Consider the following 27,963-nt stretch of genomic DNA (forward strand, 5'->3'; position numbering starts at 1 on the left):
TAAAGATACCTGAGGTACCATTTGACCTTGGACCCCGACAGACCTTTCCTGTTGGGGTCGCCAAGGCCTCCTGGTTGTCCTCTGGCTGGAAGGACCTCTGCCTTATTGGCGGGCTTGGTCTTCTGTACAGCCGCGGGGGTGGGCAAGCCGGCCGGGATGGTCCTGCCGGTAGCCCACGTTCCCGAACTGGAACAGTCGGTCGCTATGGGGGTTGTCCCACATTCTGCGTCCGTGACGCACTCCTGATGAAAGCTGCGCTCCTGGGTGGGTGGGGTCCCACCTGGGGTCGCACTCCGTCAAGGAGTCTTTCTTCAAAAAGCCTTGCGGCACTTGAGGCAGGGATATCCTGCGGTATTTTGGATTTCGTAAACTTTTTCATGTTTGAATCCCACGAGTTGCGGAGAAAGTATAGTCCACCCGGGTAGAGATCCGCCATACCCGGGTAAGGCATGGTTAGGACAGGCGGTCGCCACTTGCCTGAACCCACCGTGAGAGACTGGGCTATTTGTTAATCCGGGCCCCCAGCCAGGCTGACTATCGGCACGGGTCGGATGACACCTTAGTCCGGCACCGGAGTGAGATTGTATGGGGAGAGGAGTTGGTAGGTAGTCGTGAGGGAAGAGGAGTGTGTGAGGCTATACTTTTGAAGACGGCCAGACAAACGTCTCATCAGTACACCGACTCCGGTGTACCCGCTGTTTGTCCGGGGTTGCTTATTATCTTGTTTTCTCACATGCTGAGCAGGCCTTCTGTTCGCATGCAAACAGTCCAATGTTGGGTCAGCAAAGTATCAGTTGCACTGTCGCGAACTTGTTGTCCGGTTAACTTAGTTAATTTATACATACATATGTGAGCTTAGGCTCGCCGAAGTTAGCTTTCTTTCTTGTTAAAATAGTCCTTACGTACTTGAATGCAATAATCATGCTAAAGCTATTACAATATATAATATACTAGTTGACCCGACAGACTTCGTCCTGTCAAAAAGATTTGTTATGAGGAAGTTTTTGTGCCTACGTAATTAAAAAAAATCTCCTAAACAGAACTGTCACCCTGTAATAGGGCGTTGTGAATAAAAAATAATTAAATAAAACATATATAAGGATTTAAAAGTAAGTAATCGCTTTATTGTTAATCATGTGAATCATAATTATAATTATTATTATTATCATTGTAGTGCTTTGTGGTATACGATGTTTTTTGTTTGATTACCTGGCGCATAGATAAACAAATCTGATGGTTTTCCAACACGGGAACAGGCAACATACAATTGACCATGTGAGAAACATGGGTTCTCTAGATTAATACCACAAACACTTAGTGATTGCCCCTGGGACTTGTTTATAGTAATAGCAAAAGCAAGCCGCACTGGAAACTGTAGTCGTTTAAACTCAAATGGCACATTAGTCGGAATCATTGGGATGCGCAGTATGAGAACATCTTCTCCTTTATACTTTCCTTTGAGTATAGTTGCTTCTATCACATTGTTTAGTAATTTTTTTTATCGCTAACCGTGTACCGTTTCAAGGATGCGGTTGGTTGATATTTCGCAACATTATAACCACCGATCCAACCTTTAAATGAAGATTGTGAGGTGGCAAACCTGGCAAATTCAGCGAGTTTAAAAATTCCGGTGGATAGTTGACTACATCATCTTGATTAGTAGCCGAATCAACTGATTTATATATCCTCAATTCGCCTGTAATTTGTTCTTGAATTTTGAAATTTAATTCATTCACATCTATGTTTTTTGCAGCCAGTATAGCTCGTTCGCTCAACCAATCATGGTTTCTGTAATTTTGAGAAACATCTGGAAACACCTTCTGAATAAGTTCATCTTTTGATCGTATTAACTGACAAAAACTTTGAGGAAAGTTAATGCAGCCAGTCAACATGTCTATAGGAAATTTGCCATTACCAATGTCAATGAGTTGTTTAGAAAATATGTTTCCAGATTGGTAATTTTGCAACTCGACACGCATATTCTTGCTTAAATGAAGTACCTTGACATGTTTCCACAAATTGGAGGACTTTAGACATGCATTGAGTTCATCAGCTGGCGTTGATCGTGGAATCACTGGCAATGTTTGACGAAAGTCTCCTCCTAATAAAATCATTGCACCACCAAATCGGTTATTATTGCTGCGTAGATCTTTTAAGGTTCTGTCTAAAGCCTCCAAAGATTTTTTATGTGCCATCGTGCATTCATCCCAAACAATCAATTTACATTGCTGCAAAACCTTTGCCATTGCAGAGTTATTCGAAACGTTGCAGGTTGGAGTTTCATTGCTTTGCATATTTAATGGCAATTTTAGTGCTGAATGGGCTGTTCGGCCACCTTCAAGCAAAGTTGCTGCGATTCCCGACGAAGCGAGTGCAAGTCCAATTTTATTTTGTGAGCGAATTGTTGCTAATATTAATAAAATCAAAAAAGTTTTTCCTGTACCACCAGGTGCATCTAAGAAGTAAATCCCTCCAGTTTTATTATTTGTACATACATACTTCCGTTGTTTATTTAACAGTGGAAGATTTGTTTGTGATATCCGAATTCTTTCTCGTTCAATTCCATCGTCACGTTCTTGTGCACTACGATTAGTTCGGTAATTAGCTTGGTTTGTAGCATTTCTGGTTCTTCTACCTAAATTTCTTCGTCTTATAGGAGGCATTATTTTTCACTAATCACTAATTAAACACTCGGCACAAAACACGATATACGAATTTGTTTTGTGTATTCGTTGACAAAAAAAAAAGCATGACTACGTTTTAGTTACAAATCATTTGTATGGGAAAAAGAAATGGTCTATTTTTATGGTTTTTCCAGCAATAATTCTAATTCTTTTTTTTTACAAACCATCCTTGAACTTCAACGAACATTTTAAAATAAGATTTAGCCAATTTGGTCCAGGCGTTGTTGAGTTATGCGCTTACCAACACATTTTGCGTTCCATTTTTATATATAAGATAATATATAAGCCTGTCAAATAATGCTATTTATTCCAGTATTCTTGGGAATTTCTCTAAGTTTATACAAAGTTAAATATTACGTTTTATCTTTTAAAAATGAATTAAATTTTTTATTTCAGATTCGTTGATATGAATAGCAGAGGATCAAATAACACAATTGCTCGCTTTAACGTTAACACGAGCGTGGACACACTTCTTATATTTAATGAAGATTCATCACGCTTCATAGCAAGTATTTCAATGCCGGACATCCCAATTCAAACGTTAAAAAACATAGTTACTAGTAATCAATTCTTGGTATTACCTAGATTATCATCACAGGGTATGCTAGAAAGTAAGTATTAGCAATTAAGGATTATGTAGACTACGGCACAAGTTTAAACAAGTATAAATATACCTACTAATATGAGGATTATTTTCTTCAAATGTTTTAATGTTATCAACCGGTGTTGGAAACTTTAAGCCAACAAAATTTAATCTTTTATTATTTATAACTATTAAATCCGCTTTAATGTTATTAAGAACTCTTTGTTTATAATAAAAAGGTCTAGATCGATTATAAAGCTGATATTAATGCCCATTTAAAGCAATAAACATCTTTATTATTTACATTGACACATGATTTCGAATCATATATTTTTTTCGGTAGACAAATGTAATTTGAACCCTTTAGAGATTGATATTTATTTATATTTACTTCCAAATGTAGGGGAGATGTGGGGGTTGTGGGCATAGTTTTGTTTTTGGCTTATAATTAACGAACTAGTGCATATTATTTGAACATATGGGTATCTGTGTAAAGCTAGAGACCTAAGCTAACTAATTATGAAGAAAGATACTTGATTTAGTCATGCGAAAAAATTTCATATGGACTTTTGTAAAATCGTAATTTTCAGCTAAAATTTTTTTTTGGGGGGTTGTGGGCACCCTGGGAAAAAATGCTGCAAATGGAATAATATGGAAAAAAAAAACCGCAACCAAGATCAACAAAATGACAATTTATTTATTTCAAAGACTACATAGGCGTTATTCATCGTCGGAAACACAATTTTGACATGTATAATGACTGCACCGCATGTTCACACATTTCGGATGAAAAGCTTGATCGCAATGTCACAATTGATGGAGTTGGCTGCGGTCCTTTTCCAAGAGCCTAAGATTTCTACAAGAATGTTCTAGAGGGTTCCAAACAAATTTTGAAAACAATTTTACAAGAAATTGTAGATAATAAAAAAATTTGCCAAAAAAAAAAAACGGGTGCCCACAACCCACCCAATTTTGGTGCCCACAACCAACTTTCGCAGACATTTTAAGAAGTTATTAAAAAATGTGTTTGCATAAATTTTTTTGGTTGAAATCCATATTGTTCCATTTAGTATAATGCTTTGACTAAATAAAAATGCATTACACTTACCTTTTTAATCGATTCACTTTAATTGATACACTATTGAAAATCTTTGAATAAAGTTTCACCACCTTTTCCAAGCACAAAAAAAACCAATTCGTTCATTTCAAAAGCAAACGCGTTCGTTTACTTTGATATTTGGCATAAATCATACATAGGGTAATTGCTTACGAATGATATTACCAACAAAAGTCAATCTTCATTTTGTGAAAATATACGTAGGGGTGCCCACAACCGACCCATGCCCACAACGCCCACTTCTCCCCTACACCATTGACAGTTTAATAGCGGAGAGTACTGATATATCCTTCTTAAAAACGTCCAGACGCTCTTTAAATATCATATCGATTGTATTAAATCAAAACATCCCTTCATAACCTAAAACCTGTCAAAGAGAGTAAGTATGTAAAAGTGTTTTTCAGGAAATATTATTTATTTCGTGCCGAAATAACTAATGAAGTAAAAGTTATATTAGGTGATGAGCCCATGAACGTTTTGTTCAGTTTAAAGTAAAAGAAACAACCAAAATTGGCATTGGATTTGGCGAATCATGTTAGAAAGCTCTCAGGTGCGACCGATTGGTTGATTTGGAAAATAACAATTAGGAACCTGATAGATCATCATGATGGTGCACAAGGAGCATTATTCTTTTTTTGCTTTTTCTTGTAATCTTGGTAACGAAATATCAACTCATATAGTAAAATTGTGTATTTGGAATGAGTTGAACCAAGGCTAATGAATAAAAGCTTAATATGAAATCGAGCTGCCAGATTTAATTCTTGTTTGTAAAACGCTGCACATTTGTCCAAAAACTTTTGAAACGTTCCGTCAAAGTCGGATGCTCTTAACCAAAGATGAAGTAACTAATCAAATTTTCATGTTTCAGAAAAATTTTAGACCAAAGGAAACTGATAAAAAGAAAAGCCAGAAGGTCTTATAGTATCTGGTCGGAGATTTGATATCTGCCGCTATTGCAAGAAAATGTTGCACACTGAGTCAGGAGCTGTATAAAGTGGAAGAGGGATGGAAGTCCGAAGTCGAGCAACCAGAATGCTGAAATCTCTGTCCACAATGGCTTGTTTGCAGTAGAGGCAAACTCAGAGGTCGACTGGTGAATATACAAAGCAACAAAACACGTTGTAAAGACTGCGAAGTATTTCGAGGTTTTTGGGATCAGAGCAGCTGGAAATGAAACCTTGTCAGCTTTCGGCCAGGGCACAATCAAAGTCAAAACATTTGTGTATGGAAAAATTCTTTTTATTTCTTTGAAAAATGTGTGGTTTGTTTTCAATATAACGAAGAATCTCCGTTTTGACTGAACAAGACAATAATCCAAGTAGTCACTTTGAGTCGTCAATAACAGACTGCACTCTCAAAATAAACGACAAGATTGCCCTCGTTGGACCGGAGAAGTCGGAGGACGACATCAAAATCAAATCAAGGATATGCGCAAAAGATAAATGGGCATTAAAGTCAAGCATGAGAGTAGCTTTTGTGAGCCTTGCATCCTTGAAAAGGAAATCAGCGATGAAGCCAGGAAAACTTATGTCAGGCGATGATTGCGGCGCATTTGATGATTCTTTTAAGAATCATTTTACCAAGTGTATCATATAAGTACATCGTCAAGTAGAAATCAGAGGTCAAGGACGTGCTGCGACACATCGTTTCTCACGCCAAGCAACACGGGAGAAAACTTTCAAGTATATCAATCCAGAAATAAAATGACCAGAAGCAATTTAGGCCGGGCTGGTAAGCACAGCTGTCTGCGTTCTCAATAGAACGGGCAAGTCTTCGTTGAAGGCTCCAAGAATCCAACATTTTTTTATATGTACACATTCCATGCCAAAAAATTAAGAAAATTGACCAAAAAGCTGAAAAGGGGTTGGTTACGAAGGCGATGAAAGATTGTGAACCAGACTTCAAACAAAGAAGACGACGCAAATTTGCTCCAGAGCGGGAACGAAAAAACTTCAGGTCACTTCAAAACTTGAAAGAAGATATAGCCGAAACAGAAAGCGAAGATAATCACGAAACCGATGAAGAAATAAACTTTGACGAAGAAAACAACTAGAGACTGATTCCTTACATCAAAATGACATTTGTAACTTGACTAAACTCCTCAGAGGATAGCAGTCACTTCGTACAAGTGGGTCTCTGTCGCAAGAATGGCTACAATCCGCTCAGTGTTGAGCGTTGCAGCTGTTTATTTTTTTGGTACAGTTTGACGTTGGCTTCGGAGGTTCCCTGCGGAAAAACATTTTCAAAGTCAGCGAGGCAGATCCATGTCTTAACATCAGGAAAAGACAACAGGTACTCAAGATTTGGAAGAATTTTTGGACGATTTAAAATCAGAGTTCAAAATGGTCTTAAGCAAGGCTAAGTGATTATTTGGACTCGAAATCAAGAAACAAGAAAATGGACTAAAAATTAGGAAATTTTAAAATTTATATAGTAGGGAAAGAATCAGAGACGACCGTTTAATTTCCGGAACAAACAACGTTGGGATAGTCTTATCGGAAACTGAAGAAGGGAATCTTCGAACGCTACAGCGATGCTGACTTTGGTGGCTGCACGAAGACTGGGAAATCTTTATCAGGTATAATTCACACGTTTGCCTTGGGAGCCATTTCATGGAAAAGTCAGACAGGCAATGCTGGCCATTTCTATTACAGAGGCTGAGATCGTAGCTGCAAAAAAAAATTACGGTTTTTATTTATCGATCCTTCTCTCAACGAGACTAACGACAATTATTCAAATCGCCTAATACATATAATTAATCAAATAAAATTAAGTTTTTTTGAAATAACGGACCTGCTATTGTTGCTGGGTGGGGAGATCTCTTCGCCGGAGTCGTGTGTGGCTAATGTTTCACGTTAAAGACTGCGCCAGCCTATTTGGATAAGCCTGTAGCTTAATCGTATACTTCGCTTTTACTTTGTCGATTTCCTCTTTAACAGATCCCACGTTTAAATCCTTGTGAATATTTTCATTTCGTATGTACCACGGTGCACCTGTTATTGTTCTTAGTATTTTTGATTGGGCTCTCTGGATCACTTCTAGGTTACTAACGCATGCGTTCCCCCATAGCTCGGAGCCATACTTCCAAATTGGTTTGAGAACTACATTGTACATAAGTACCTTGTACTCCAATGCAAGCGGAGAGCGAGCATTTATTAACCAGTGTAGGCTTTTTGCTTTTAATTTTAGTTGTGCTCTCTTGGCTTCGATGTGCCATCTCCAGGTAAGCCGTCTATCAAGGTGGACTCCAAGATACGTTACTTCCGTTGTTTGTGGAATATGGATGTTGTTCAGAGATGGTGGTACGTAAGTTTGTCTATTAAGGATAAAGGTGACGTGTTTGCACTTTTGCTCGTTAACCTTTATGCGTCAATCTGCTAGCCATTTCTCCAAAAGCCCGAGATGAGCTGATAGATATTGCGTTGCCCTCATGGGGCACATAGATGGACTTAGAATGGCAGTATCATCAGCAAATGTTAATGTTATTGTAAGACTGGTTGTGGAAAGGTCTGCTGTGTAGATTATATACAGCGTTGGTCCAGGCACGCTTCCTTGAGGTACTCCAGCTTCAATGGGATGGTATTCAGAAAGGAAATCTTTACATCGTACTGCGAAACTTCTATGCACAAGATATGACTCCAGTATTTTGTGGGTGTTCTGTGGTAGTAAGTTTGTAATTTTATAAATCAAGCCGTCCGTCCAAACGCGGTCGTAGGCCTGGGCAACATCCAGAACGACTGCGGAACAATAATCTCGACTTTCAAATGTATTTCGTATCTCGGAGGTTATTCGGTTTACTCGTTCAATGGTTCCGTGTTTCTCGCGGAAACCAAATTGATGGTTTGGGATGGCATTGTGGGACTGCAGGTATTCCTTTATACGATTTAGGAGCAGCTTTTCAAATATCTTTGATAGGCACGGCAGAAGACTGATTGGCGTATATGATGAAGGCTGGGACTTGTCCTTTCCGACTTTATGGATCATAGTGATGACAGACTTTTTCCATTGTTGTGGATAATATCCCCATTTTATTATCTTGTTGAATAGCATAGTGAGAAGATTTACTGTACAGCTCGGCAATTCCGTAATCATTTTAGTGGAGATTAAGTCCTGTCCTGGCGCTTTCTTTTCTTCCTGAGCCTCTATCACTCTTATCCCTTCCCTTGATTGGAATGTGACAGGCAGGGTAGCCTCAGGAGTAATGTTTGTTGGAAGCACAAAGTATTTGTTGATGGAAGCGGTTTGAAGACGCTTTCCAGATGCGCAGCAAATACATTTGCCCTCTCTTCGTTGCTACGATCCTACTCTCCTGTTCGTGTGTATAATGGCGATTCGCTTTCGATTGGTCGACATATACCCGATTTAGCTTTCCACAGTAGATAGTTTCTGCTGTTAGGGGAGGGATTCTGCAAATAGAAAAGTTGAGATCGATAGTTGGCTGTTTTAAGCCGCTCCCTTGAGGCAGGCGATCTGTGCGCTTGCCACTCCCACCGAAGCCTTCTCTTATTGCGTAGCATTTCCTTGATATGCCCAGAAGCTCGACTGCTACTAGAATTACAATTAAAATTATAAGCCGATATGGTGTGAAGTGTTGTGCAGCTAGTGACAAACAGACACTAGTGCTTCAACTGAGCTGTCAATCTCTTCTTTTTGGTTCATGTTTGGGAAGCCATCAATATGGGTACTTACATACTTTCTGTATTTAAGCCAATCTGTTTTACTATAACTTAGAAGATGTGTTCGTTTAGAAAGCTGTGGATGGTCGTAGAGAAGAATTAAAATGGGCGAGTGATCCGATGAAAGATCTGATAAGTGTTCCACATGAACATGACCTCTAGGAACTCTTCTTGTGACGGCGAAATCAGGTCAGGCTTCTTATTAGGATCTGTTGGCCAATATGTAGGCTTACCTGGAGAGATAAGGTAAGCTTGTTTCTTGGTGTTATTATAGCATTGTACAGCTGTCTTCCTGTCAATGGGGGTTTCGAATACAATATAAAAAAATAAGCATCACGATCTGAATCGCGATCCGTTTGTCTGTTTCTATTTAAACTAGTACTCTCAGTTTTAAAGCTATCTTGTTGAAACTTTATCAAAAGTTGTGTAGTTATTGCACGCAATATATAAATTGGAACGGGCCAGATTGGCCGACTATATCGGATAGCTCCAATACAAGGGAATGAAATAAAAAACATCCCGGGCCGCCCTGAAACATGGTTTCTGAATTAGGGAGTATTGCTAGCTTGGTGATGGGTCGGGTCATCTCTCCGGTAGACGTCTTAAGCTTTACGGCGCGTACAAGTCCATCTGGTCCTGGGTGAACAATACTATCCACTGCGATGTTAGGTTCCTTATTGTTCCACTTGTGTCGTTGTTGCAAAGTTGTAAGATACTCCTGGTGCCAGCGTTTCCAAAATCCCTGATACATTGATTGCAGGTGCTGCCAGTAGTCCAAGCGATTGATAGGCAAATGAGATAGATCACCTTCTGGAACAGTTGTGAATGGGCGTCCGATGAGAAAGTGAGCTGGAGACAAGTATGTGGGATCAGTATCAGGTGTATAGCAAAGCGGTCGCGAGTTCACAATCGCACTAATCTGAGCAATCAGGGTTTGCATTTGTTCAAACGTTAAAATGGATTTTCCCACGACGCGTCGAAGGTGTAGTTTCACGGAGCGTACTGAAGACTCCCACTTTCCTCCCCAGTGCGGAGAATGTGGCGGTATGAAGCTCCACTTGATTCCATCATTGGCCAGCGACTGGGTCACAGTGTGTTGATGCTCCTGTGAAAATAAAAGTTCTTGCATGTCGTCCAGAATCCGTTTGGCACCGACAAAATTTGTGCCATTATCGCTGAAGATCTGCGAGCATTTTCCTCGAAGAGACATAAAACGTCGGAGACAGGCTAAGAAGGTGTCTGTGCTAAGGTCGGTGGCCAACTCCAAGTGAATGGCTGACGTTACGAGGCAGACAAACAGACATATGTAGCCCTTAGTCTTTCGGGGATTACGTCCTCTTCTTTCCTTCAAAATGAATGGTCCAGCGTAATAACAGCCTGAGTGCTGGAAGGGTAGTGCCTCTGTTATTCGAATGCCTGGGAGATCGGCCATGAATTGCTGCGCTGTGGCATTACGTTGGCGAAAGCATTTGATACATTTGTGCACCAGATTCCTTATAAGATTACGCGCTCCAAAAATCCAATATTTTTGACGAGTAATGACAAACAAAGCAGAAACTCCTGGATGAAGATTTACAGTGTGTTGATGTTCAAATATCATTCTTGTGATGCGATGCGATTTCGGAAGCAATATAGGATGTTTGACATCAGTTGGTAGCTGGGAATGCCTTAGTCGTCCACCGACTCGAAGAAGGCCGTTCTTGCAGACAATCGGTGAAAGCTTGATCAATTGGGAGCGGCTCCGAAGTGGCTTATTTCCAATAGTAAAGCCTTATCATCCTTAAAACTTGCCTGAGCCACTTGAAGACAAAGAATGCGAGCAGCATGGATCTCCTCAAAGGTGAGCCCTTTTCCACTTGACAGCGTGCCTGATTTGCTAGCCTTGGTCCTTTGAATAAAGCGTAAAACGTGAGCCACAATTCGAACCAGTTTTGTCCAAGACGAGATGCGTTGAGTCAACTCTTCTATTGTTGAAAACGAATCTACCTCCTGAGTCGTCAATACGATGGTCTTCACTTCTTCCTGGCCATGTTTTTCTGAAAAAGAAGAACAGAATTTGGAGCAGCTCAACTTCACCGCGAGTTTTTCTGGATCTTGTAGCCATGAAGGTCCCATCCACCTTAGGTCAAAATGGAGAAATTCTGCAGCAAGCATGCCTCTTGTGGCGCAATCGGCGGGATTTTCCTTTGTATTTACATGGTGCCAGGCATTGCGTGGCAAAACATCTAGAATTTCCGAGGTTCTATTCGCAACAAATGTTTTTAGCTTCGAGGGTGAGTGCGAGAGCCAAGCCAAAACGATGGTCGAGTCGCACCATGCGTGTACTTCGACGTCCTTGTGTTGTAAAGCAGCCTTTATTGATATGATCAAGCGACTTAGTAGCAGAGCTCCACACAGTTCGAGGCGAGGTAGTGATTGCTGCTTGAGCGGAGCAACTGGGATTTTTCCAGCAATGAGTGAAATGGAGATGGTGCCATTTACTCGTACTACTCGGCTGTAGACGACAGCGGAATATGCTTTGATGGAGGCATCCGAAAATCCGTGCAGTTCGATGTGATCTACCTCGTTGTCAACAAATCTTGGTATACGTAGTTCTTGAATTATATTTAGATCGCTCCGGCATTTGTTCCACCAATCAGCAATTTTTGAAGGAAGTTCTGTATCCCAATCAAGATCGAGTAGCCACAACTCTTGAAACAGCATTTTAAATTGTACCACCACTGGCGACAGAACACCCAGTGGGTCAAAGATGCGTGCCACGTCCGACAGCACTTGTCGTTTGGTGTTGCGTGGATTTGCTGAGAGGGACACCTTGAATGATAATGTATCGTCGTGCGGATCCCAATGAATGCCAAGAACCTTTGCTGCAGAATTGGGTTCCTTGCCTTGACCTTTGGTTGCTATGCGCGGGGAATTGGAGACCCACTTGCCAAGTTCCATGCCTGCACATTTCATTAGTTGGATCAATTCTCTTTGATTGCAAATGAGCTCCTCCTCAGTGTATGCTCCCGTTAGCACGTCGTCCACATAAAACTCTTCCTTTAAGATTTTGGCAGCAACTGGAAACTCGTTCTTATGGTCATTAGCCAACTGATCCAGGACCCTCACAGCCAAGAATGGTGCGCTAGAGGTGCCGTAAGTTACCGTGGAAAGCTCATAGTGCTTGATAGGTAGTGTTTCATTTTCTCTCCATACAATACGCTGGTAGTTGCAGTGATTGGCCGCCACCCAGTTTGTCTATACATTTTGGCAATATCTGCAGAAAACACAAACTTATACATTCTGAAGCGTATACAAATCGAGAATAAGTTTCGCAAAATACTGGGACCAATATGCAGCGCTTCGTTTAAGGACTTTCCCTTAGTATCCTTAAATGAGCCGTCGAAAACTACCCTCAATTTTTGGGTAATTACTGGATGGTGTGGCAAGTAAAAACTAGGCCCTTTCTGAGTGTCTTCTGGCGATAATTCACGCATATGACCTAGACTAAGGTACTCACGCATAAACTGAACATACTGTGCGTGCAGGTTTGGATCCTGCTTTAGGCGGCGTTCCACACCCTTGAATCTTGCAAGTGCTCCTTGTAGTGTATCTGAAAACTGTTCCTTGGGGTCCTTGAACGGAAGCTCGACTATGTAACGCCCCTTGTGATCCCGAGTGTGTGTGTTCATAAAGTGTTGTTCAACTTCGTCGTCGTCTGGTTTCCGTTGAAACTCCTGGTTGATATCTTCTAGCACCCAAAAGCGTCTCAGTGACGCGTCAATGTTAACGACCGTGTGCATTGTTGTTGTCGATGAGGATCCGGTGGTCATGATAGAGGTTATGACCCATCCAAACACTGTAGAAATGGCGATGATGTTTCCTTTACTGTCAAATAATTTTTGTCCTGTGAACACGGACCATACGTAATCGCTGCCCAATAAAATGTCGACTGGCGCCAACGATTGATAGTCAGAATCTGCAAGCTCAAAGCCATCGAATGCCTTAAGTGCTGAGGCTTCGATATTGTGTCTTGCCAACCTGGAAGTAATCTTGCTGAGTACGTGGGCACGTACCTTCATTTTATGCTCAGAGATCCTTGACTGCATATCCAGTGTACTGCAGCCTTTAGTTGTCTCAGCCTTGATGGATGAAATTCCAGACACCAAAATACGTGATGGCGAGCGTGCTAGCCCAAGTGCCTGTATGCACCGCTCCGAGATATAAGACAGTTCCGATCCACTATCCAGTAGCACCCGACAGATGATATGCGATCCTTGGGCGTTTCGAACCAACACCAAGGCAGTTGGCAACGCACTCTTGCGTAACCCTTGTGGCTGTTTACCAGTTGTTGATCCTGAGTACGTGGATTCGGTTCCTGGAGTGATTTGCGCACGTGCGATGTGGCTGATGGTCGAAGTTGTAGCTTCGTGAGAGCTGAGAACGGGCGGTTCCTCCTCCCTTTTCTGTGTCCGAGCCACAGCGGCTTGCGAATTAGACATTTCTGCGTGTAGTAAGGAGTGATGACGATTATGGCAAATCTTGCATGTAAATTTGGATTCACACTTGCGTGACACATGCCCAGGCTTGAGGCAGTTAAAGCACAAGGATTTTGCTTTAACAAACGTGCGTCTCTGCTCTATAGATAAAGCATCGAACTTTGGACAAACATAGATCTTGTGATCCTTAGAGTTGCATTTCAAGCAAGCACCTTCCTCCGTCGATACCAAAGCGTATGAGGATCGCTTGGCTTTGCTTTGTTGTTGCCCCGACTTGAAGTTTACGTCAGCCTCACTTTTGCTGAGTTCAAATTCCTCGCAGCGTCGGTCTAAGAACTTTAGTAGATCGTTTACGGATGGAGATTCCAGTTCACGACTTCCTTCAATCCATTTGCGTCGAGTTTCAGCGTCAATCTTGGCCAGGATTAAATGTATAACCCAGCAGTCCCTGGTTGTTTGTCCTACTGCGTCCAAACCGCGCACAATCTCGGTAGCGCAATCTGTCACCTTGCGCAGAACTGTAACATCTGCTCTGGATGTTGACGGTAAATTTACGAAGGTTTCCAGTAAGGTATTGACGATGTGTCGAGGTCGATTGTAGCGTTCAAATAGACAAGTCCATGCAGCTCCGTAGGCTGTATCCGTTATTGGCATATGACGTATCAAATCCGCAGCTTCTCCCGTAATGTATGTTTTTAAGTAGTGGAATTTTTGTATGTCCGTCAAATGCTGCTTGCTGTGAATTGTACTCTCAAAGATGTTCTTGAATGCTGGCCACTCTTTGTAGTCACCAGAGAACAGCTTGATATGTATTTTTGGCAGTTCGTTCTGGATTGCATTTGTCGAATTTGTTTGCAAGAACGCAGAGTGTTGCTCCGCCAAACGTTGGTTGAGCTCTTGTTGTTGTTGTAGAAAACGAAAAAAGTTTTCGTTTCCTATCCCTGATGCACTTGATGCAGCACCGTCCCGGTTTTCAGAGTTCGTTCCGTTGTTACTTTCTCCACGACTCTCCATTGATGACTCTCTAGCTCGTTTTAAAGACTGAAGCAATGTGTTAGCTTGCAAGAACTTCTCTTCATACTTATCATTGTCGATGGCTGGATCAACATATCCCTCCTCCTCGTCGAAAAGGGCCATTTTGTCGCTAAGGGTCTCAAACTCCTTCCAAACGATGTGAAGCCTGTCCAGAAGCACAGTTATCTCATCCAGTTCTCAATTTGATCCCGCACGTGGATCTTGTGACGCAGTTAGCAAGCGCGTGAGGCTTGCCTTAGCGCGGCTTCTGGCAGCCTTTACTATCTTCATTTGCTCCATGGTAATCTATAACTTATCCGGTTCGAATGACCAAAGATATGGTGCAGAATAAGATGTCATAAGACAACACCTTATTTCCCCTTCGAGTGGACTGTATTTAAATTTTGAGCTTTTTCTTTATTATAAATTACACCTGGTTCTTCTTTTTCTTGTTGCATACTAAAAACTCGATCTCTTCTCAATACCAAAAATTAGTGTGTCGCAGCACAAAATATACCAAATAAAAATACTGAAATATGTTTATATAACAGCTGCAATGCGTTCATCAACAGTATTCAAATCTTAGCCTAATACATATATTTTATTAGTTAAAATAAACTTTTTAAAAGAACGGCCCTAGATATGGTTGCTGGGTAGGGAGATCTCTTCGCGGAGTCGTGAATGGCTAGTGTTCCAGGTTTAAGACCGCGCAAGCCTATTTGGATGAGACAGTAGCTTGATCGTATACTTTGCTATTATATTGTCAATGTTGCCTTTAACCGATCCTACATTAAAATATCTATGAATGTTTTCATTCCGTATGTACCACGGTGCTCCAGTTATAGTTCTCAGTATCTTTGATTGAGCTCTCTGGATTACTTCTAGGTTCCTAACGCATGCGTTCCGCATGCTTTGGGAACTGCATTGTACAGAAGAACCTTGTACTCCAACTTTAGCGGAGAACTGACATTAATTAAACAACGTAGGCTTCTTGCTTTTAATATTAATTGTGTTCTCTTAGCTTCGATGTGCTTTCGCCAAGTAAACCGTCTATCAAGGTGGACTCCATGATATGTTATTTCAGTTGTTTGTTGAATATGAATGTTGTTTAGAGATGGCGGGGGGCTTTGTCTGTTTAGGGTAAAGGTGACGTGTTTTCTCTTTTGCTCGTTAACCTTTATGCGCCAATCTGCAAGCCATTTCTTCAAAAGCCTGTGATCAGCTGAAAGATGTTGCGTTGCACTTATGGGACACTTAGATCGACTTAGAATGGAAGTGTCATCAGCAAATGTTAATGTTATTGTGAAACTGGTTGTCGGAAGGTCTGCTCTGTAAATCATTTACAGATCTGGTCCAGGCACGCTACCTTGAGGTACTCCAGCTTTATTTTGATGGTGTTCTATGCATAAGATATGATTCCAGTATGGGCGTTCTGGGGAAGCAAAGTTTAGTTTTATAAATTAAGCTATCCCACCAAACGCGGTCGAAGGCCTTGGCGACATCCAAAAAGACTGCGGAACAATACTCTTGGCTTATCTGGAGAAATAAGGTAAGCTTGTTTCTTGGTGTTATTATAGCGTTGTACAGCTGTCTTCCTTTCGGATTGGTGAGTCAAGAGCCCCAATGGGGGTGTTTCGCATTATAATCACCAGCCGCTATGAAACGGTCACCAAATAGGTTAAAGAACTGTACAAATTCATCTTCGGAAATGGAGAAGCGTGGTGGGCAGTATACAGCGGATAGGTTTAAGAAAACGCTTTGGGTATCGATGTGTATTGATGTAGCTTGTAAAAAGGTTGTTGCGAATGATGGCAACTTATAATGCCTGTAACGCACACGAGTAAGTCTTAGAGAGCACCTCTGTCTAACAAGGGTGTCCGGTTAGCTCTAAGCATGAGGAAGTGGGTCTGTGCTCTTTCCGACCTAGTCGTCACAATAATAAAAATGTAGACAGAGATAGGTATGAACGGGATAAACAAACCAAGGATGATATTTGAGTGCAATACTTTGGAAAGAACCAAGGTGTTGGAGTTCTTTCTTCAATACCCGCCCTACCTGTAGTATCAAAACTGATCCTACCCTTTTAACATGCTTGCGACTATAAATGCTTTAGGAGCCCAATAAAAACTTTAGTGGCAATTCATTTTCTTATTCATAATATAATTCAACGGTATTCCAAAAGTAAACAGTATTTCTTAATGTGCATTAGAACTATGGGTTAACTTACATAAGTAGAAAAATAAACAAAAAGATTAAGTGAAAATTCTACAGACAAAATAAGTGGGTGTGTAAAGAGATATCATTATATAAAAGTTATGGAAAGGCACTATAAGATATTATATTATATTACTTAAATATACAGAATATAAATCTGTTCGCTCGTAACAAGGAATTTTATATTTTGGGCATTCAAATAGAAAACGATAAATTATTTAACTTAACCGATCGACACACTCTTAATCTCCAAAATTTGCATGAGGATCGATTTAATGAAATTTTAAATTTGCTTAACTGCTGCTTCGTGTTGCTAACACATCAAATTCACAACATTATATTTCGGCTGTGCCGTACTTACGAATTACTATAAATAAAAAGGGTTTGTCCATCGATGTCAGCAGGCCTGATGACGAGGATCTTGCTAAAGATGCATTCATATATAGGAAAATATGGTGATTAAATGATGTTAGCAGCCCAAGCTAAAGCAAATCGAAACCATGAATAAGTATTTACATAAAATTGAATAAATGCACAACAAAAATTCTAGTTACGTCGACGATACTATATATCCATTTTAGGTTCCGGCGAGGCAAAGCACAGATGCCATTAAGAGGTTAAATACCACTTATAAAATGGGCATGCCACGATTCGCAATGTTGGTCATCTTTGGTTTTAATCATGGGCTGCACACGCAGGAACAAATGTTGCTAGGTTTTTATTGGCCAGGGCCTAGACCTGTTTGTGCGACTGCTCCTAGTCGCAACCCATCGTCGGTCACAAGTTGAGGTTAGGTTGCTTAACTTGCGCCGAAGTCTCTCAAAAATGGATTAATTTGCCAAGATTATGGGAGCCAGATCTCTGCTAGCAGCTGGAGAGATCTAGCCAATGGTGGATGCCAGTCAAAATCGGGATTGGGTCGTGTCTTGGCCAGAGGTGGCCTCCGGCCACGCGTACTATTGAGTCACTTGTTACCGCGGTGTGTGTAGGAACTAACACCCGGGGGACAAATTTTGGGTATGGACCCTTAAAGAGGACGGCCAAGACCTGTGTGAATTTCGTTTTAAACTTTACTCTATCACACTTTCAATTCAAAATTTTAATCACACAAAAAAATCAAATCGATTTGGGAACGCACCGAAACTTTTATTTGTGTGTGTGTGTTATACCACACAAAAAAGATTTATTAAAATCGTTTGCAATGTAAATATGATCAATTATAGCTCCGCAACAAATTATGTTGCACGTTTTCTCTCCTTCAACTCGCAAAATCACCAAGAGTGGTGTGTGTGTCTACTCCGGCAGTTGATGTGAAAAAGAATTAGAAAAGCAAATTGCTACGAAGCGGGGCCTTTGCCAAAAATTACAGGCCTTGCCAATTTGGCTAGATCGAGTAGATCGAAGCGCTGCCAGCTTGTCAAAACATCGTAAAAAAAGCTCGAATGTTTTGCAAAGCCGTGACGAAATATGTGTTTCATACTGTGGCTGAGGCATATTTATTACTAAAAAATTTACATTCTCACATGCCTGATGTGTTTCTTGATCAATATGCCAGTGCCGCCCTGAGCCTTCCCATCAGGATGGTTTGTTTTATGAAATGTATAGAAATTAAGGTGAAAATAGTTTTTGTTTGTTAGATGAGTCTCTGATACAAGCATGACGTCAATGTCATACTGATCTAGAAATTGCGAGAGATCGAATTTGTGCTGTGAAAAGCCGTTCGCATTCCAGAAACATATTTTTAAGGAAACCATTTAAGTAGATTTTTGTTTTTGATTAATAGCTCCAAGAGGAGATTTTGAGAGCGCATTAGTTCTTGCAGCGTTTGCTGTATTGTTTTTATTGCGTTGGTTATAGTTACCAGCATTGCTTCTACGCCATTGTCAATTGTGTATTTGCTTTCGCATGTTGGCCAGTAGTTTCTGGAATCTAGTTCAATGTTTGTTTCCGCATTATATCAGCAATGGTTTGCTGACCTGTCAACTTAGATACTGAGGTGTTAGTCCCGTAGTTTTGACTTACCGTCTGTGCAAAAGAGTCTCCCGGAATCGTGGCCGTTGATACAAATGAAGAAATGTTTCGGATAACAGCTGCAGTTATATGTTGGCCTAGTCGACTTTTCAACTCTTTATAGACAGGACAACCGCTGTAATTTGCAGTGTAATTTTTCCTACAATTACTACATTTTTGGCAGAATGGTTATCCTTTTTTATTTTGCAGGCCTCAGTTGAGTGTGCATCTCCGCAGGCAACGCAGACTGCACGTAGGGTGCAGTACGTTTTCGTATGACCGTACTCCTGACAATTCATACAGTGCACGGGCCTATTCCGCCTGTGGGTTTCTCAACGGTGATCCTACGGTGCAGCAGATATTGAAGCTTATATATTGGGTGGACTTCATTGTTTTTTTATTTCATACTTTCCGGCTCCAACTCTACCTTAAACATTGGCTGCGAAACTTTGTTATTTTTTAATATATTCCTAGCCTATTTGACATTAAAGCCCTTTTCTTTAAGTCCAGCTATGATCTCATATATAGGGACTGTTGCTTCGATACCTTTTATAACTACTCGTAGTCCTTTGCAACTTTTAAGTTGGTTGGTGTAGTAAATTATTTTTTCGTTGTCCAGGTGTTTGGCAACAGATCGATAGTCTTGTTCGTTGTACACTTGTATTTTTGTTTCATTTATATTACCCCTTTTTAAGGATTTAACGTAGAAATTGTTTGCTCCAATTTGGTCAGTTATTTATTATACCAATTTAGAACAATTTTCCTGGCGTACAAAAATTGGAAGCGGCCTTAGTTGCTTTACCTTAGGTTTTTGAGCGGTATTGTTATCTTCTTTTAGGTTACTCAGAATAGAAAATCGATTTCGTGTCAGCGCACTGTTGTGCCTTTTGATGCATTTGGTTTTTTAGCTGCTTGTGGGCTTAGTTTTCTTTTAATTTGCACGTACCGATCGATTCCTGTTTGAATTAACGATCCAATAAAATTGTTGGTATTTTTGGGTTAGGTATTGGCTAGCTTGTCAGTAAAGGCTGACAGAAACTGCAGTTGATGTGGTTGTTGTAGTGGTTGTTGTCGCCGCTAGTGTCGATGTCACCGTCTTAAACGATGGCATTGTGCTGGTCGTTGTTGTTATCAGCAGATCGTTGGTAATGTTGTAGGGGTCGGGGTCGGGCATTGGGCACTCCACGGCTGTTTTTGGCGGCTGTTAGGGCGGGAGAGAGCGAGCGTGCTTTCTCCGTACTCACTTTTAATGTTGCAGTTGTTGTCGGTTCTAACTCTTCCGCTCTTATGGAGAAGTAAGCGTTGTTTCTAATTGACGAGAGCCGACGTTCGTCTTGTTGTTGTTGCCAAGCCTTGATCATTATAGCTCTTCGTTACAGAGCTGGTGCTCTTAAACGTTGGCTTTGTTTATGATCAGCTGTATTATTGTTTATTTTAGTAATTTGAACACTACTTGAAATAAATCCAAAGGCAACATGAGTACATCCATAACCTCAGCGTCTTTTTGCGAAATGGAATTCGGCTATTCACGATATATTTTTAATTACACGGCGGAGCGATAAAAAAAAAAACACGTCTGTTCTCATTGGCAGTAGTAAATAAATATTGTAAGGATGTTCTAGCTATGCCGGGGTGAAGCCTCAGCGGTGCCAGGGGTGTTCTTCACAGAAAATTTATAAGAAACTATGATAAGAACACTGGAGGTTCGTGGGCGGTGGGTGACGCGTGGTACTAGAGAAGGAGAGCACTGGCGACGACGGTAAGGGTGGTCACTGGCTCCCGCCGCAGCCGTCCCAGTGCGTGGTAAAAATTCCAGGCACACTGGGCGGTAGACGACGGAGCTGAGAGCAGCGCGAGGGAGGATCGAGGGATCCAGTTCAACCCCGCCGAGGCAGTTGCTGGCGTGGTAAAAATTCCAGGCGCCATAACTACTTGGGTGGGGCAAGCAGGGATACCGGATACGATCTGCGAGCATGGTCTCTGGGTGCTGTGGTCGCGAGAACCCGGTCGCCTCCACCGTAGCCACTCCCGTGCGTGGTAAAAATTCCAGGCACACGGGATGGCTGACGATGGAGAGCGGAATCGGAGACAGAAAGAGAGGGCGGGTGCCCGGTGGGCCCGATCGAAGTAGGGCTGATCGCTGGGAAATCGGAGTAGCTCCCGCCGCCGCTGACCCAGCGCGTGGTAAAAATTCCAGGTACACTGGGGGACGGACGACAGGGCTGACGATAGCGCCCGCCGAGGTAGTTGATGGCGTGGTAAAAATTCCAGGCGCCATAACTACTAGGGCAGGGCGAAAAGAGTCAAATGTGCCATACTCGGGTACTTGCGGTGTCACTTGTCGCGGAGAGGAAGGGAAAACTTAACGGTGCCGATGCTGATGTTTCTCTGTGCAAATGCGAATGTGTGTATGTTTTTTTTTTTTTTTTTTTCACAGAGACGTTGGCGTACCGCAGTACGCGTTCAAGTGGTCTTGCGAAACCAGGACTACGCCTGTTTATTGCACTTATTACTTCCCCCCCGGTACAACCGCTTGGTTTTACTTTGGGGGGAGTATAGCCTTAGCGGCTCCTTCTATTGGCTTGTTCCTCACGCCTCAGCTCTTTCATAACGCTATTCGCCATTTTTGCCGCTGCCTCCCAATTTGAGACGCTTGCCAGCATGTTTGCGACCAGGTTCTCTGGTGCCGGCGGCTCGCCGCACTGTCTTTGCAGCTCGTCCCTCTGTCTGCTGAACCTTGGGCAGGTGAAGATGACGTGCTCGGCATCTTCTGGGCAACTAGTGCCACATCTTGGGCAGGACGGGTCTTTCGCGTGCCCGAAGCGGTGGAGGTACGCTCTAAAGCAGCCGTGGCCGCTTAGGAATTGGGTCAGGTAGTAGTTTACCTGCCCGTGCGCCCTGTCTACCCACGCCTCAACCCGTGGGATGAGTTTGTGCGTCCATCTGCCCCTAACGGAGCATTGCCATCTTCGCTGCCACTCGGCAAGGGATCTCTTCCTGTTTTCCTCTGGGGAAACCTCGTGCGCGCATGCAAGCTCGCGTATGCCTACGTCGAATGGCATCATTCCGGCCAGAACCTCGGCTGCATCTCCTGAGACCGTACGAAACGCGCTAACGATTCTCAGGGCACAGGTTCTGTAGACCGCTCTTACCTCTTTTGTGTAGGTCTTATTCGCTGTGGCGTCTGCCCAAATTGGTGCCGCATGGGTCGTTATCGACCTTACAACGCTGCATAGTAGCCGTCTACGCAGCTCTTTGGGTCCCCTCGTGTTTGGCATGATGCGGGCCAGTACTGAACAGGCTGTCGAGGCCTTCTCGGCTGTGTATCTCAAGTGTTCTTTGAAGCAGAGCCTGTGGTCCAGGATTATTCCTAGATAGCGGAGATGGGGTCGGGATCTTATGGCTGTGCCACCCACTGTGAGTGTCACACTCTCCACGACCTTCCTGGAGCTTATAAGCACCGCCTCCGTCTTATGCTCTGCAAGGCTAAGTCCGGCATTTACTAGCCATTCCTTCGCCTGTCTGATCGCCTCATTGGTAATAGCCTCCAGCTCGTGCGTGTGTTTAGCAACTGCCACAATGGCAAAGTCATCTGCGAAGCCGATCATCTTTACGCCAGATGGGAGTATCAGTCGTAGGATCCCGTCGTACATGAGGTTCCACAGCGTCGGCCCAAGGACCGATCCCTGGGGAACTCCTACCGTGACTCTGAATGTTTTAATTCCTTCATTGGTCTCGTAGCGTAGCACTCGGTGGCTTAGGTAGCTTTCTATAATTCGGATTAGGGTTGGATCAATGCCCTTGTTAACCAGGCATTCTAGGATCCTTGCCCAGCTAGCCGAGTTAAAAGCATTTTTGACGTCTAGCGTCACCACCAGGCAGTACTCCTTGGTACCCCACCGCCACCGTTTACCTTCAATCGCTCTTGCGGCCAGATTTACGACTTCTTGGATAGCCTGTTTCGTAGAGCGAGCTTTCCTGAAGCCGAACTGGGAGTCGGAGAGACCTCCTGAGCTGTTAATTGAAGCTTATAGTCGGGAGCATATGACCCATTCTAGGGCTTTGCCAGCGGTGTCTAGCAAGCAGATCGGTCGGTATCCTGAGGGGTCTTCAGGCGCTTTGCTTCCCTTTGGGAACAAAACTAAGTTCTGTCTCTTCCAGCACTTGGGGAACACCCCTTCCGAGATGCACCTGCTGAATAGAGAAGCAAAGTAGCTTGGTTGAAGCTCAATGGCCTTCCTCATGACCGCGCTCGGAATTCCGTCGGGGCCGGGAGCTTTCCCTGGTTTTAGTCGCCGCGCTGCTAGCAGGACCTCTTCTTCTGTCACACAATCGGAGGGGGTATCGGTCCAATTCACGTTTGCCAACCTGTCTACCCGTCTGGGCGGTTGGTGCGGGAATAGGTGGACTACTATCTTTCCCAACATATCCGGGCATTTTGGGCTAGCTGGCCTGAAAGCGTGCAGCCTCTTCATCGCTATTTTGTATGCTGTGCCCCAGGGGTCCGAGTCCGCCTGGTCACACAGTTCCAGGAACAGCCGTTTCTTGCTCTGTTTTATCAGGACTTTGAGCGCTCGCCTCTTGTCCTTGAAGGTGCATTGTTGGGCGGCGGCGTGGGTAATCCCACGTCTTAGTGCTCTCTGGTATGCTCGTCTGGCACAGAAGCATTCTTTCCGAGCTTTGGCAATGTCATCGTTCCACCAGTAAACGGGCTGCCTGTTAGGCCCATTTCCAGTCTTTGTCATGGAAGCATTGCATGCCCGGGTCACGTGTGCCATCACCTGGCTCACCATGTCTGTGACTGTGCCACTAGGGTGCAGTCCTTGGAGCATATACTCGAAGACATCCTTATCAAGGGTTTCCGATTTGTATCTGACGACTCTGGTAGGTACGGGGGCGGGGGCCTGGCTATGGATAACAGTTATTATCGCTTGGTGGTCGCTGTGGGTGTAGCTTTTGCTTACATTCCAGGACGTTCTGGGTACGAGCGTGCTGCTTACAAACGTTAGGTCTATGGCAGATCCTGCATTTCCTCTTCTGAACGTGTTTTCGCGCCCGCTGTTCAGAAGGGTGACCTCTAGCGCCGCAAACGCGTCAAGAACTGCCCTTCCTTTCGAGTTTTTACTGACGCTACCCCAGTCGATCGCCCATGCGTTGAAATCGCCGGCGATTAAGCATGGTGACTTGTCTCTCGCGTCTCTGACCAGTAAGTCAAGTATCTCTGTGAACTCCTCCAGGCTTAGCGATGGAGGGAGGTAACAGCTATATACGTATAGCCAGCATACTTTAGCTCTTATAAAACCCTTTTCTGACATGATGTCTGTGAGTGGAGTGGCGTGTTGTCCACAGCTCCACGTTGCTGCCTTTCGCAGTTTGTCCCCTGCCCACGTGTTGGAGGGTTTTATGCGATAGGGTTCACTCAAGATGGCAATGTCAGACCTATTCTCCCGGAGACTCTGTGCTAGCAGGTCTTGCGCAGCTTCACAGTGATTCATGTTCAGCTGGTAGATGCGGGTCATCGTTGTCGGATTTGGGTCAGCGCCTTTTTAAGGTATGGACACCTGCCGCTAGTAGCAGTGTGATCCGTCTCCTTTTCTCCCTTCCTGGTGCATAATATGCATTTTGGACTCTTTTTACAGTCCTTGGTTTTATGGCCAGATTCGCAACATTTGAAACAGGTGTCTCTGTAGTTGGCCTCTTCAGAACATCTGCTAGCCGTGTGAACGTAGTCCATGCACTTAAAGCAGCGGAGTGGCTGCACTTTCATTCTTATGCGGCATATTACCCAGCCCACTCGAACTTTTCCCGCCTCCACCAGCTTGTTCACTGCGTCTGCTGGGAGCTTAAGTCACGCCGTCTGTGTGCCGCCGTATGCCTTCCGGTATGACACAATAGAGGACCTGGTGACTTGGATTTCACCAAACTGGGTTATTAATGCCTCCAGCAATTCCTCCTCTGTCGTGACCTCATCAATATCCCTGACCTCGACCAGCGATGTCTCAGTCAGGGTCCTTACCTCCGCTTTCGATCCCAAAAGCCTTTTACGGCTTCTTTCAGCGCCCTTGTGTTCGGGTCTGACGGCCTTGAGAGCTTAAAGAGGGGATCTCCCTTTGCCGTCTTCCGAATTCCTCTTACATGTTGCGCGAGGCTTTTTAGCGATGGTTCGCTTTTAACTGAGCGCAGCATGTCCGCGTAGGAGGTGTTTTCCGTCCCCTTCACAATCGCATCCCGCCTAGCGGGTTTGCTTCTGGCGGTATTGGTTTTGGCAGTTTTGGCGGATTTGGCTTTGGCCTTCCGTCTTTCCACCTTTTTCCACTGTTCCTCTCCCTTAGGCTCATCTGCCGGGGATGGCCTAGACGGCGCTTTCTGGGAGGGTACCTTTACCTCCGCCTTTGATTTGGGCTCTGCATGGCCTTTGGGCTTCTTCGGTCTCGGTGGTGGTGAAGTGTTTTCACCCCTTTCGCTTCTTGCCCTCGGATGGCTTGGGCTTTACAGGAGATGCCTCCATTGGCATCTCTTCGTCTGCCGTCGTGTAAAGGGCCATGATGTTATCGATCAGATCCCTCATTGGTTGGTGGATCGATCGCCGCCCTTCCAGCATTTTGCTGAGCGCCCTAATCTTTTCCCCCAGAACCTCGAAACTCCTTTTCGATGGTTGGGCGATTCTCTTCGTTGGGGTCCCCTGGTGCTGAGCATCCAAATCGGCTTCCACCAATGCTCGCCTTGGCGACCTTTGCACCTTCCTGCTCTCTTGCAGTGAGTTGTAGGTGGGCTCGCAGCTATACCCGACCTCATCCTTTTGCTTATCTTTGGTCGCTGCCGGGCCCGTGATCTGGGTAGGTTTAGTACCCGGTGCACGCGTTTTGCCCCTGCTCGGGGAGCCTGCTCGCCCACTGGAGTCTGCTACTCCTGCCGAATGCGTACTCCTCCTCGGTGTTCCTCTCGGTTGTGTTTTTTTCGGTTACTTCACTCATGTTTATGGGTCCCAACTCCTAGTCGTTGTCTCTAATCGTTGCACAGTCGCGTTTAGTGATTCCATGGTTATCTATGCAAAGCAGGGAGGCCATGCTAGGGTTGACATCTGCCCTTGTGGGGTTAGATGTACAGAGCCGAATCCGCGTAGATCAGGAATGTTACATCTGAACCTGCGCCGCCAAATGAATGGTGCCGAATTAGAGAGCTTTCTAGGAGACTTGCCACTTTTTAACGGGACGGGGGCGGTAGCAGCATTAGCCTAGCAGCCATTTCGGCGGGATTACTGAGGTGCTAGAATACTGCTATCGTCAGCCCATGGGTCGTCGTTCCATATCGGGGGTCCAGTTGTCAGTCCTAGGGCCTTACTGGTCTCGGCCTTAGTCGCCTTCTCGTATTTCCTAGACGCATCACAGTGTGGATGGTCTGTTCGGGGCCTGACGCCTTGTCTGAGGTTACGAGCTGCTTTAGCTGCACCAGAGAGGAGTTGATCCGACCGTTACCAACTTAGTGGAGGTCAGAATCGTGCCACCATAGGGGCTCTCTCTCTCTGGGCAGAACATCCCCTTGTCGCCTTTAGTCGCCTCTTACGACAAGCAGGGACGGGCTGTGGTAGAATTCTAAGGCCACTACCACACGGTGGCGAATGTGTGTATGTGTTTATGTGTGTATGTGCATAGGTGCATGTTTTTTTTTTTTTTTTTTTTCAACTTTCACATAGACGTTGGCGTACCGCAGTACACTCAAGTGGCCCTTGTGAAACCAGGACTGTTCCTGTTTAGTTGCGCGTCTCACTGCCCCCCCGGAACCACCGTTTGGTATTACCTCGGGGGGGAGTATAGCCCTAGTGGCTCCTTCCTAAGACTTGCTCCTCGCGTCTCAGTTCCTTCATTACGCTGTTTGCCATTTTCGCAGCTGCATCCCAGTTTGCGACGCTTGCCAGCATGTTACTGACCAGGCTCTCTGGTGTCAGCGGCTCGCCGCACTGTCTTTCCAGATCGTCCCTCTGCCTGGAAAACCTTGGGCAGGTGAAGATGACGTGCTCGGCATCTTCTGGGCAACATCTTGGGCAGGACGGGTCTTCCGCATGCCCGAAGCGGTGGAGGTACGCTCTAAAGCAGCCGTGGCCGCTTAGGAATTGGGTCAGGTAGTAGTTTACCTGCCCGTGCGCCCTGTCTACCCACGCCTCAACCCGTGGGATGAGTTTGTGCGTCCATCTGCCCCTAACGGAGCATTGCCATCTTCGCTGCCACTCGGCAAGGGATCTCTTCCTGTTTTCCTCTGGGGAAAGCTCGTGTGCACATGCGAGCTCGCGTATGCCTACATCAAATGGCATCATACCGGCCAGAACTTCGGCTGCATCTCCTGAGACCGTACGAAACGCGCTGACGATTCTCAGGGCACAGGTTCTGTAGACCGCTCTAACCTCTTTTGTGTAGGTCTTATTCGCTGTGGCGTCTGCCCAAATTGGTGCCGCATAGGTCGTTATCGACCTTACCACGCTGCTCAGTAGCCGTCTACGCAGCTCTTTGGGCCCTCTCGTATTTGGCATGATACGGGCCAATGCTGAACAGGCTATCGAGGCCTTCTGGGCTGTGTACTTCAGGTGTTCCTTGAAGGAGAGCCTATGATCCAGGATTATTCCTAGATATCGGAGGTGAGGCCGAGATCTGATGGCTGTGCCACCCACTGTGAGAGTTACGCTCACCACGACCTTTCTGGAGCTTATGAGCACCGCCTCCGTCTTGTGCTCTGCGAGGCTAAGACCGGCATTTGCCAGCCATTCGCTCGCCTGCCTGATCGCCTCGTTAGTAATAGCCTCCAGCTCGTGCGTATGTTTGGCTACTGCTACAATGCCAACATCGTCTGCGAATCCGATCATATTTACACCGGATGGGAGGCTCAAACGGAGGATCCCGTCATACATCAGGTTCCACAGTGTCGGCCCAAGGACCGATCCCTGCGGAACTCCTCCCGTCACTCTATATGTTTTAGGTCCGTCATTGGTCTCGTATCGTAGCACACGCTGGCTAAGGTAACTTCCTATAATTCGTGTTAGGGTTGGATCTATGCTCTTGTTGACCAAGCATTCTATAATCCTTGCCCAGCTCGCCGAATTGAAAGCATTTTTGACGTCTAGCGTCACCACCAGGCAGTACTCCTTGGGCATAGGTGCATGTGAGTGTCTTTAAGTGTGTGCATGTGGATGAGTGCG

General features: G+C 44.3%; 1 protein-coding gene across 2 annotated transcripts in view; it reads left to right on the forward strand.

The window, feature by feature from the left end:
• Nucleotides 1–27,963, forward strand: part of LOC108100543 (dnaJ homolog subfamily C member 16) — a 451,288-nt gene that overhangs the window by 201,206 nt on the left and 222,119 nt on the right. For both annotated transcript variants that reach the window (XM_043209499.1, XM_043209500.1), the window contains exon 6: nt 3,081–3,295. In XM_043209499.1, coding sequence (XP_043065434.1) covers nt 3,081–3,295 — 215 coding nt within the window. The remainder of the gene's footprint in view (nt 1–3,080; nt 3,296–27,963) is intronic.

Source organism: Drosophila ficusphila, unplaced genomic scaffold (assembly GCF_018152265.1).
Source record: "Drosophila ficusphila isolate 14025-0441.05 unplaced genomic scaffold, ASM1815226v1 contig_128, whole genome shotgun sequence".
NCBI classification, from domain to species: domain Eukaryota; kingdom Metazoa; phylum Arthropoda; class Insecta; order Diptera; family Drosophilidae; genus Drosophila; species Drosophila ficusphila.